The sequence below is a fragment of the Cynocephalus volans genome, chromosome 1, assembly GCF_027409185.1.
Source record: "Cynocephalus volans isolate mCynVol1 chromosome 1, mCynVol1.pri, whole genome shotgun sequence".
Taxonomy (NCBI): Eukaryota; Metazoa; Chordata; class Mammalia; order Dermoptera; family Cynocephalidae; genus Cynocephalus; species Cynocephalus volans.
Genome location: NC_084460.1, coordinates 274,534,607 through 274,547,330, shown reverse-complemented (window position 1 = coordinate 274,547,330; position 12,724 = coordinate 274,534,607). Strand labels below are relative to the sequence as shown.

The 12,724-nt window shown below is 38.5% G+C and overlaps 1 protein-coding gene and 1 non-coding gene across 4 annotated transcripts in view; both read right to left on the bottom strand.

The window, feature by feature from the left end:
* The window catches only part of UNC80 (unc-80 homolog, NALCN channel complex subunit), a 207,725-nt gene that overhangs the window by 52,968 nt on the left and 142,033 nt on the right, over positions 1 to 12,724 (bottom strand). For all 3 annotated transcript variants that reach the window (XM_063092340.1, XM_063092339.1, XM_063092341.1), the window contains 6 exons: positions 10,018 to 10,161; positions 7,769 to 7,869; positions 6,675 to 6,761; positions 3,677 to 3,860; positions 2,029 to 2,123; positions 418 to 507 (listed from right to left, as the gene is read on the bottom strand). In XM_063092340.1, coding sequence (XP_062948410.1) covers positions 418 to 507; positions 2,029 to 2,123; positions 3,677 to 3,860; positions 6,675 to 6,761; positions 7,769 to 7,869; positions 10,018 to 10,161 — 701 coding nt within the window. The remainder of the gene's footprint in view (positions 1 to 417; positions 508 to 2,028; positions 2,124 to 3,676; positions 3,861 to 6,674; positions 6,762 to 7,768; positions 7,870 to 10,017; positions 10,162 to 12,724) is intronic.
* TRNAV-GAC (transfer RNA valine (anticodon GAC)) lies at positions 1,459 to 1,532 on the bottom strand. Its single transcript has one exon. It is a non-coding gene; the product is annotated as a tRNA-Val (tRNA).

Genomic DNA, 12,724 nt, shown 5'->3' with positions numbered 1-12,724 from the left:
GTACTGAGGTCCCCTTTTGTTCATTGGATCCATGGTTATGTTTAACAGAATAGGAAAGAGAATCAGAACAGCATTAAAATTTCAAATAGACACACATAGTTATTACATGGGCAACTTAATTTTTCGCTTAGGTGTAATAGTGATGAATAACTAAGTGCCTTCACTGGCTTATTTCTTTTAATTATTATAACTGTCTTAGTGTAGATACTACTATCATGATCTTTATTTTGTAGACAAGGAAGGTAGGAAGGTAAAGTGGTTAGTCTAAAGCTACATAGACAGTAAGGTGGGGTGACCCAAGTGGCCAAGCTGTTAACTTCTAAATGACATTGACTGCCTGACCTTGAGCTGCTCTCAGGAAGGGCATGACGAGCCTTTGACAAACTCAACATGTGTGCCATTACTGCACAGTCTCACCTTATTGTAGTGGATAAGGTTCCATCGTTTATCCATGAGAAAATAATGTGTTGACTGGGATTCTGGGATATTAAAGAACTCCAGACACTCCTGGAACAGTAATAGGAAATTTTAATAAATATTTATCAAGAACATATTATGTGCTAGGTAGTAAGGTGAAATAAATATCGAAAAAACAAGGTAACTTCCTATAAGGATTGTATATATATTTATATCTTACATATATTTTATTTATTATATATGTGTATATATGAATATATACATACACAGAGAATTATCCAAAGAATGATATAATAGAGGCTGATAATGTAATATAATCTGTCTGCTCTCATAGTGGCCAAAGATGTGTGATTATAATTCAGGCTGAGTAATGAACTGTGGAAACACAGTGGCACCTACTGGTCTTGATATCAGGGAAAAAAAACACATTTAGTAACATTAAGAATACAAACTGTGATTCACTGAGCATTTATTATATGTTATACAGTTTCAGTGCCTTCCATGCAGATAACATGTATAACCCGAAATACTATCCCAGTACTGTTGAAAAAGAAACTGAGACTAGAGAGGTCCTGTCACTTTATTTAGGTGACGCTGATTTAGGTGACACTGGTTATGGTGGAGTCAGGGTGTGTACACACTCTGCCTTCATGCCATCGTTCCATACAACGTGAGTATAAAAACAGAGTAGTTGTTGATGTTTGCGTCATTGGGCCATAGAAAACTCTCTGGAGACATCTGGAGTAGAATGACTCTGTCTACTAATATAAAGTACATAAGTTTGGCAAAGCTGAATTTTTCAGAGGCCTTTTCTACTTATATCTGGGCCCTGAGCTCTGTTCCAGAAAATTAGGTTACTGAAAGTTCGGACTTCAGACAAATGGGGAATCACTTTACTTGTTTTCTTATTACTTTACCTTAAAAACCACATAGGCGCATGTAGCAATGGATTGCATTTCTTTTGAAGGGAATCATTGCCATAACTATTAGAAAATACTTTCATGAATCATCTGATTTATTTATTTATTTATTTTTGGTGGCTGGCCAATATAGGGATCCAAACCCTTGACCTTGGCGTCGTCAGCACCATGCTCTACCAACTGAGCTATCTGGCCAGCCTCCTCACCTCATTTATTCTAAGGTATATATTTTCTTCTTCTATAATAATTGCTGCCAATGGCAAGTCAGGACTGTATATCATTCAACTAGATGCAACAAAAGTCTATGGCATGAATCATCAACTGACAGCTAGAGTTTGCCCCAGTGCTGCCAGTGGGCAAACCCAGGGCACCCCCTGAATGACCATAAGTGATATGAGGAGGCTCCTAAGCAGGAATTCACAGCATCCCAAGAGGAGTTTGGAATAACACCAGAGTGCCAATCTCCTGCTGCAGCCAAGACAGAACCTGATTTTGCCTACTTCAATTCCAAAGCTAAAGCATCAGCAAAAGTGGGATAAATTTGCATAAGTGCACAATAGTGGAAAGAGTAAAGAAATGTACATATTCATTTGAAAATAGAAACATACCATTTAATTACAAAATGGATGTTCAGTAAGGTGGCCATAGGCATTGTGCGTACAAAATCATTTCTGTCACAAGTCATTCCTACCTTCAACAGAGCTTCAAATTGAGTGTCTTCATGGACTGGTAACTGGGTCGGGATATCACATTCATTCTGTCCGTGAACTACCAAGGTTTTGGTACCTATAGAAGGTAAAAATCAAAAAAACTCATATCTACTATAGGAAAGTTTGTATTTAAAGCATTAAATGCTATTAATAAGCTGATGTTTTTACTGTTACTGATTATTATTATTATTTTGTGCTTAATGTGATATGCATATTGTACTAATTGCCTTTCTTTATTTATAATTAAATGTATATTTTAAATATATTCACTTTTTAAATAATGACAGTTACCATTTATGGAGTTCCCAATACTTTTGCTTGCCTTTTACCTGAATAATCATATTTAAATCTCACAGCAACCCCATGATATAATTGTTATTTTTATCTTACAAATGAGGAAACAGAGAGAAATCAAATATCTTATTCAAAGAGAAACTATTTTTAGCAGAAGAGTCAGAATTCAAGCCTCAAGCACTGCAGCAAGTAATACAGGCCTGTATTTCAGATGACATGATGACCACACAGTAACAGCTGAGGAGTGCAGAGATAGTAGCAAAACCAAAACAAGTACCAAAAATGTGGTTTAAATTTACATTTTCTGAATTCTTTTTGGCTGGTTGAGATGGTATTTATTCTGTTTCACTTATTAATTATAAATCTTTGTGAACATTATGACATACCTTGATTTTTAATGAGTTTTTAAGTATATGAGTGACAATATGAGTTTCTCTGCTATAATAAAAAACTGATCACTTTTTTAGATAATCTATAGAACATGTAAGTATACAACTACCATTTCTTATTATGATCAGGCACAGCAGCAAGAATTTTGCATACCTAAACTTATTAATTCCTCATGATTGCGAAGTATGAATTGTATCCCTATTTTACACATAAGAAAAGAAAGCTTTGAAAAATAATGTACTTTTTCACAGCTAAAATAGTTATAAGGCTAATATATAGCAGGGCTATGATTTTAACACAGGCTTCCTGGCTGCCAGAAACTATGTTCTCATCTGCACAGAAGTTTGTCTCTTTATTTCAATACAAGTATCATCATTTCATATTTTCATAGTCACTGCACAAAGATAAAGGCTTGGAAAAGTCTTTGTCTTAAGGAAAAACAAGCTATCTGAAGTGAAAAGGAACTGTATCTAGAGTTTACCTCTCACTTCACTTTCTTTTGTAATTCTTCTTTCCTGCTTTCCCGTTTTCCAACTTTTCATAAAGCCGTCTCTCACTGAGATTACAAAGGACTAGAATCCATGCCAGGCGAACAATATTATTCTCCTTGCAGTGCCAAAAATTCACTCAGAAAGGCCTCCAGTTCAGCGGGCCCTCTGTCATGCACTTTAATAAATCTTCAACCTTGGCAGCCCTTCAAGGACTGATTCATGCGGATCTCAGTTCTGATGTCTCCCTTTTCATCTGGCAACTGCTGACTTTTTAAAGGGTCTATTGTATTTCTTCTGATTGTATTAAACAAAAATTCTTTGAAGCACTCCATACTAGGGGTTAGAAGTCTGAAAATTTTCTCATGAATGAAAGAGGCTCTTGGTCTTTCAAAGGGCTATTTATAATGTTAAAAAAAAAAAAAAGTCATGTCATTCAGCAGCAGTAGTGCGTTACCTGGCATTGAAGCCGTCACCAGGAGCTTCACCTCACACTGCTCCTTCTTCATCGTCTGCTTGAGATCCTTGAAGAAGAGGCCCTCCACGTACCCCACCACCTCCCACAGGAACGTCAGCGTGGCTGAGATGGCATCCATCCCCCATTCGCAGGGGGTCCTCACGAAGTACATGATTAACCCCACCTGAAAGTCACAACAAGAAGAGTTCACAAAGCCTCAATAACCCTAAGCTCACATTCCCCTTTCCTTTTTTTTTTTAATTAAATCTTTTTCTGTGCCTTCGTGTTCTCTGTTCAAATGCTTCTGCAACACTTTTGGGACAGTGGCCAGGAGAGGGCATGACTGGAAAACGGACTGAACAGGCTGCTGTACATTTTTATGTATCACTAAAATGGCTAATTCTTCAGAAGAACATTTTTTCCAGGTACCATGTCACTTGGAAGCTCAGGTACATAGGCCATCTAACAGTAATCTGTATATGAAATTTGCCCCAAAACACTTTGCAGCTTTGCTTATGTCTAATAGTCTGAACCTAACAGTGCTCTGCTTGGCTAAGTTGGTGAACTACAAAATTTTGTTTGCACACCCTCTAAAATCATTTTGAAAAATCATGTGCCTGTTTGAACATTTTATTTTGTTTTATTTAACTCCTACAATAATTTTTAATGAGTTCAGGAGAGCCATAGCTTATAAATTCTGCAATTCCTTCAAAGTCCCTGGTGGTACTCTAGGTTTGGCAGGATAGAGTACTGCTCTATTTTATCTATCTATCTATCTATCTATCTATCTATCTATCTATCTATCTATCTATCTATCTATCTAGTTAGTTATTGACATGTACTGACTGTACATATCTATGTGGTAAGCTGACATTTAGAATATCTCATCATAAATTTATTTTTTGTTAATAGGAGGTAGAGTATGTTAAACATTCTATACATTGGAATAAGATGAGGACAGACTGTAATTGGAACATTTGATTACATAAGTTTTAACTATCTTACTCAATAATCCACAACAAAATCATAAAGATATAATAAAAATAAATGTTTTTTCCCTCCTCTCCAAAAATTTGGTAGTCCTGGAAAACTTTACAGTTACATTGAAAGAATCAGGGTCACTAACCCAAATACCCTAATGAGGGCCAAGCCTCACCCTGGACAAAAATCTATAAAAGATAAGAAAAAGTAGGAAGTCCTATAAGTGTAAAGTGCGTTGATCAGAAAGGAGGCTTCCTTAAAACTAACACAGTACTTCAGATTCTTTCTCTGTCTCACATGCCTGTCAATGCAGCCTGGTGAGCTATGATGGAGTAGGGGTGGACCTTCCTGGGTACAGTAGGAGAATGGGGACCAAGATGGCAGACATGCTCAAGAAGTGTTAGTGCATGTTTGTAAGCTGAGGATTTGGAGTTATTCACTTAAAACTATCTGAGCACCAGATCTTCTTGTTGCAGAGCTAAAGCACGGAGGAAAGCAATGATCTAGATAAGCATATCTTTTCTCTAGCGACCTGGGGGAATGCACAGGCACACAGCAACTGAAGGGCTCCTGCCTCTGGTCCCTGCTTGGGTTGCTGACAGGAGTTCACTGCAGAGCCTTTCCATACCAACCTGGATGCAATGTAAACTTGGCAGGGAACATACCTAAACTGAGGGCGGCCCTGATATTTGGTCTTGCCAATCCACCTTTGGTTTTTGTGTGGTGTGAACAGGACACAGAAATAGTGCAATGCGTGGCTGGAGAGCATTCCATTCAGAATTGCTATAGGTTGGTGTCACTGAGCAGGATGCTCTAGCCAGGGGACTTCCTATGCTGGAGCCATATGGAACTCATGGCCAGAAATCAGGGGGAGCAACAGCACCAGCAGGAGCTGTGGTGAGGCTGAGTATCCCAGCAAACACTGTGGGGGCTTTGAGTTACAGCAGCATGGGCTTTTGTCCAGGCATCCAGCAACCTGCCTGACCAAGAACACTGTCTCACAAATGGAGCAGCCAGAGGAAATACAAGGGATAAAACATGGAACAAAGGTCTTTTTCCTCCCAACTCTACATAGCTCTAGAGACAAAGGCAGTGAGAAAGGGGGAAAATTCCTAGACACTAAGTATTTTTATCCAAGAGAGACTGAACACTACTCAAAAGTACTGTTTATATTTTTCTATCAGTCTGAACTTAAATCTAGATTGGACCCATTCGTATTTTTTCTATTGCCAACCAGCAAGTAGGCACTTAGAAGGAAGATGACCAAATTAGTCATAGACAAGAGAAAGGAATTACAAATTTCCTCTGCACATTGAGGTTGTGGTGTGAGTTAAGTTTATCACCCTGCTAGGGATGCATATGCACATTGATAACTATTTCCATGATGATAGTAAGGGACAAAGAAGGAGTTCTCCCAGCATGGACATTAATTTGGCTATTTGTCTGCAGGGATTAAGGGTCAATTTCAAAGAGTAGACATCACGTCCCAGTCCTCAAACTGAGCACCAACTCTTCATTCATTTGGGGTGCGAGAAAGAGAATGTGAAGAAACTGGTAAATACTGGAGGGCTCAGGAAAGAGCTATCAGGGTGGTTTAAAGCATAGGCAGTTGCCATGGAAAAATACATTCATAAATACGTTCCATCCAGGGCAACACCTGCCTCTGTGTTGAGCGTGTGCGTGCATGTGTGTGTTTAAACAGCAAGCTAGGAAAAGGGGAAAAAATGACTAAGAATGACACATGGGTTTTCTTAAGAGAAAAATGAAATTAAGAACCAACACAAGGAGGTTGCATACTGCTAAAGAAACTGACATTTATTGAGTGCCTACCATACGCCAACGACTGTGCCTGGCAGGGACTTTCCTATACAAAAAGTGCTGAATTTAGCTGACTATGATTCACCTTCAGTCACATAATCAATGGAAATTTAATGAAAAAAATTTAAGATCTTTTTCTCATGCTGCTGCTTCCTACGTGGAAATGAACATTTATAACCTACTGGCTGCTAAAACTTACCAAGTAGTTGAATAGGATGTGAGACGTCTGGGCAGGAAAGTCTCCAATATTTAAAAGAAGTTTGCGCAGCATGTACATCAACTCATCCTGAAAGAGAAGCAGAACTTTTACTGTCTCGGTCAGCAGGTATGCTGTAGAAAATAAGGTTAACTTTTTGTAAAGTAGAGGGGGATTTTTCTTACTTTTGCCCACATGTTGATTTCAATTATGTTCAACATTTTAATATAGATATGTGATACTTGTTTAATAGTATTTAAAACATCTGGAACTCTTTCTCTTAGGAGCTAACATGTAAAAATCACTGAGTAGTAGTCAGACAACTACCTTTTATTTTTTAAAAAAAAAATGAACACCGTGTGTGTAGGTCACAGGCAAAACAGGGAAGCCATATATTTCACTAACTCTATTTGCCATGGCTGCCAGTGTGATGGGAATGAGAGGAGAGTATATGTTGAGAAACTATTAAACAAACCAGATTTTTGGAACTTCACAATTCTGCTTCTTAGGTTTTGAGTCAAAGAAATAAAGATAGGGTAAATCGAGATGTCTGTAGTGAACCTTACCTTTCAGAAACTAAATCTTCCAGTGAATATGACTATAACATTAAATAAACATATCATTTTTAGTCATCAGTGTATTTTGCCATTGCTCAGAAAAGTACTTTTGTTTGGCATAATCTTCTTACAGGTTGGTCTGGCAAATTAGATTTTTGATTAATGGAAGAGTTTTAACGTACTCTAATAACTGGACTTGCATCACAGACTGTCAAGTAATCAGAATTCAATAAGTGTGTCCAATACTAAGAACATTACACTGAATTTAATCTCTGTGTAAAAGATTGAGTATCTTGCGGTATCTTAGGGTCATCACCAGCAATATACCACACACATATGGTAACATCATACAATGGAGAAATTTGAAAGAAAACAGCAAGGTTAAATAGTCCTCACTGTTATCATTATTTAAAAAGTACACATTGGCAATGTATTAGGGGACACTGATGTTGCATGCACAGCACTGCGAAGTCCTTCACTTGCTTTTAACAGTTTTCATACTCCTAGCTAACCATACACCATAAAAGGAGAGGAATTTACTTGTCTATTGCTGATGGTCAGTTTTTCCAGAAAGTGTCGAAGAACTGTTGATGGATCTTCAATGAGACAATTCCATAAGACTTGCTGGGCCACAGCACTCACTTTAGAAGAGAAAGGAAATCGAACATTTGTCTTAAATGGAGATAAGTCGATCAGATAAAGGATTCAACAATGGACTAAATGTTAGTGCCTCCTTTTTGCCTTAAAACAGTTTTGTAAACTCTTTTTCTGTCGAAAGGTGGATATTTTTTCTCTTTGTTGTTGTCTCTGAACATTTTCACATAGAAAGAAAAGGTAACAAAAAGGTGGAGGATAGTCTTTAGGTATTAGCATTGCTTTGGCAAAGAATACCTTTGTGAATATATGCAGTTTTTTTGTGGAAATCACCCTAATATTAGCAGTGGTGAGTATTTACTAAACTGAAGTCATATTTCATTGCTTATTGAAAAATTCCCAAAATAATTATTCAGTTTTTAAAAATATGTTTTGGTTTAGAATGCACATAAATTAAAGATGATCTTTTATTGTCTACACAAATGTTTTAAATATTATCTCCTTGAGCAAGATAAAATAGTTGAACCAGTAATAATTAGGCTCCCACTTCTAATGAGGAAGTCTTAGGAATAAATAAATAATCCTAATGAGAAATAAAGTGCTATGTTGTCTTTGGGGAAGGTGGTCAGGCTAAGATTGGATGGAAGTGCCAGGGTAAGAAAGCAGGTGGGTAAAAAGGAGCAGTGCTAAAAATGGGATGATCTTCAGCCTGAATGGATTTTCTCAATTCATTAGTTTTCTAAAGTAGGAATATAGAATTTAGCATGCATTTATCATTCAACCTATATTTTGAATAAATAATACCAATTTTTCCTTCAGAAACTAACGATCCAATTAAAGTTAAGAGCTATATAAATAATATTAACAAGAAATATATAAATATAGGCTTTAGCTTTCATGTGTCTATCTCTATAAATGATTAAAATAGGTGCAGATTTTATTCGGTTGAAACTGGTTGCAAAAATATTTTTGAAATATTATCTTTATTCTAACTGCTCAAGTAATGTAGTTTATTTCTTAAAACATGGAAGATATGGAAAAGCACAAAGGGAAAAACAAGACTGGTAAGCCCACCAATAATGTAAACAATTTTTAACAGTTTAGATTATGTCCTTTCATATACATGAAATATCCTATATACTTACTTGTATTTTAAAATAGTATATAGAAAATATTCTTTGTTTCTCAGCTTTTTACTTAGTGATATATACTGAACACTTTTTATGTTAATATTCTTTGGGAATGCAATTTCTAATGAGCACGTAATGCTATCATGTGCTGGTACCATGATTAACTGCCTGCTGTTGAACATTAAAACTCTTTTCAAATATTTGTTATTTTAAGTAATGTTCAGTGTACAATGTCCTGTATAAACCTTTATATAGCTCTCATTATTGCCTTAGGAACTGCTAGAAGTCAAATATGTCAAGGAGTTTTCATGCTTTTAAGTTTTTTGATACATATCATGAAACTTTGCTCCAGAATGCTTGCACGAAGTTTTATACTTCATCAGCAAGGTGTGAGAATGCTCTTTTCCCTGCTTCTTCACTAACTGTAGGTATTTTCATTTAAAATAATCTTTGCCAATTTTGTAACTTTGTAGCTGAAATGTAAGATATCACTGTTTAAAGTAACAGTGCTGTTTACGGGTGTTATTGGTCATTGAATTGTCTGTTTATGTCTTTTGCCCATTTTTCTATTGGGGTTTTTAAGAATCATTATTGAGCTATAAGAGCTTTTTTTATATAACATCAAGAATATTAACCTTTTGTCTGTAACAAATGTAACTCATCTCTACCCCTACTTTATCATGTCATTTTGTAGTTGTTCGCTGTAGGTGGTATCTCTGGAAAGGCAAGCAAGTGAGAAAGAAGGCATGGGTGGTGTCAAGCAAACAGCTAAAATTTCTACGGTAGCCAAAGTCACTGTTTGCTTTCCATGTGGCCACATAAGTGTTGCTCTATTTTCTAGTCATAAACTGTGCTCCTAGACCCAACTTCCTATTTTAAATGCAATTTCTTGATCATAAAAGCAGTGAGAAAAGGAGGTGTGGAAAGCGACAGTGTTAATACAGTGTGTCACAAATCTACAACTATAATATGTGTATAAAGCAACTCAACATATGGCCAACAGATCATATGTTCAAGAGCAACCTACTGTCCTCCATGGGATGGTTTGACTGATCAAAACTGTACCTGCTACTCCATCTTCGCGCACCTCCCCATCCTCCATCAGATGCACGATGGGCAGCACCGCGGCACAGATGCATGCTGGGAACACCGCTTGCGGGGGCTGAGGCATGTGGTGGTTCGGCGTGTGCTCGGTGGTGTGTTCCTCATCTGAATGGGAAGACAAAATCCACGTGCTTTTCTCAGCAATGCAATTCCAATGCAATGACATTTCTCAGTTCGAGGCCTACCTATTTAACAGTGTAATACTAGCAACAATAAGAAAACGCCAGAATTTTAAAAAAGGTTATACAGAGTGCCTCCCCATGCTAAAACAAACAACAAACCCAACCCTCTCAAAAGCTGTCATTCTTCTTGTTTTGTAGAGAAAGAGAAGCACAGACATTCTGGGGCAGGTGGATTAGCTCACAATATTAAATCAGAGAAGATAATATTTTAAGTGGGGACTAAGACTTTTTTTTATAGATACAGCTGGTTATATGTGCATGTGAATGTGTGAGAGAACTTTAGCGCTAACATGGGGTAGCAGAAAACACACACACATACACACACACGCACACACGCGCGCACACACACACACACACAAACACACACACACACACAATTTAGGGTAAGATCAACACAGCCCAGTCATGCTAATGTTCTTATCTCCACTGATAAATATAATTAATTATAAATATAATTTATATAGGAATAAAGGAAAAGGCTTAGACTTAGTAGACAAGGAAGGTAGGAAAGGTACTTAACTAATTCATATGAAAATGTATGTATCATTTTTCTAAAGCACTGAGGAACTGCAAGTCTTTGATACTCATGTTGCAACTTATGTGGCTATGTGGGATTTTAGAGGGCCTATGAAGGAGGGTAAGAGACTTACTCAGTTGTTCTCAATACTAGCTTCACACTAGATGCATGTGGAAATCTTTAAAAAATATATAGGTATAGTGGGGTAAGCACTTCTGGAATGGTGGAATAGAAGATTCCCAGAGTCTGTTCCTCTATACAAGCAATGAGAACACTCACAAATATAGCAAAAAATAAACATTTTCAGAGCTTTTGAAATTAACCAAAAGCTTGGAGCAAATTGAGGAGCTTTATTTAAAAAAAAAAAAAAAGGTAAAATCTTGAAAGCCCAGTGGTAATTCTGGCGTTTTAACTTACCCTATTTTCCTCCCCCTCTCCCTAGCTCCTTGGTAGCCTTGAAAATTAACAGCCCCACGATCATGGTAGCTGTGAAAACCAGCAGCCTAGCAGCCTCAGGAGAAGCAGAACAGGTTTGGTGTCCCCTAGAAGCCTCATCACCAGAGAATTGTTACTACTCAGCCCAACAACAACAGTTTAACATTGTAGCTGCCTGAGGAGCTTATATAGGTTGGGGCAAGCAAGATGTTGACACAAAAATCTTGAGAAAAATCTGGGGAATGAGATTTCTATAGGGAATATGTTAGAGATATACAAGTCCCCTATCGTATCCCAGCCTCATGGTAAGCTCTCTGACATATTCCCAGGTATTGTCCATTTTTCAATAAGCAATTATGAGACATGCAGAAAACTAATTAAATATTGCCCATATTCAAGAATAAAAGCAGTCAATAGAAATTGTCCCTCGGAGAGAGGTGGGGCAAGACGGTGGACAAGAGGTGCCCAGGGCACATTCCTCCCACAGAAAAGGGTGAGAACAACCAACAGACTACTAAATATCAATGGGAGCATTGATGAAATAGCATAGGCATGCAGCAGGAGACAGGTGAGATCCCTGTGGAGCACAAAATCTCAGGAAGGCAGCACAGAAAGGAGAGTGAGAGTGAAGCACACAGTCTCAGCTATCATGTCTCTGACACTGGGATCAGTGTAAGGAAGAATTTTCCCTTGGGGAGAAAAGGTAGGCAGAGGACCCACACCAACCCCCATCCTCACCACAGAGGCCCGCAGATCCTATGGCAGGACAAGCCAGGAGCCAAGTGTCGGGAGTTGCCTAGAATACACACACTGCATCACTCTAGAATACTAGCACAAACTGTGTACTCTCCACCCCCCACCTTTGTGACCCAAGCTGATGCAGAATGGCACGATCTTGAAACCAGAGCCATTGTGGGAGTGCACCCTGCACTGGAGTCAGTAGCTGCAGCACTTCCTAAGCCTCAGGGCTCTACTCTTCACCCAGTGCACTCACAAGAGAGACTACAATGCCCTGATCCTGTGGCTTGAAGCCTGGGCTCACAGTGGTTGTGACTCTAGTTCTGCAGTCTGGGAAGCCAACCCTAGTCCTGCAGAACTGATGGACCCCCATGTCTCCAGGCAGAGATCAGACAGGCAAACCCTCCTCAGGAAGACCACTCCCTTTTCTCCCCCACCCCCATCCCCACTGGCTAACTGAGTTGTGTGCACCTGAGCCCCCAACCCAGAAGAACAGTTCATGGGTCTCTACCCTAATAAATACATCCTTGGGCCAATAGAAATAAAGTGTATCCATGTCCTACCAGAGAAGCTGTCAGGCAGTTCTGTCCTGAAAAGTACTGCTTAGAAGCCTTGCCAACAGCCCCGTAAGCAGCTGCTCTGGCTTGCTCATTGCAGGCCAGCCTAGTGGTCCTGCCCATGGCCCAGAAGCAGCTAGACAGGTCCCCTCACTGCAGGCTTGCCTAGTGGCCCTGCCCACTTCCAGAGAAGCAGTTCAGCATCTATGCCTTTGGCAGTCAGCTCCTGAATAGCAGAG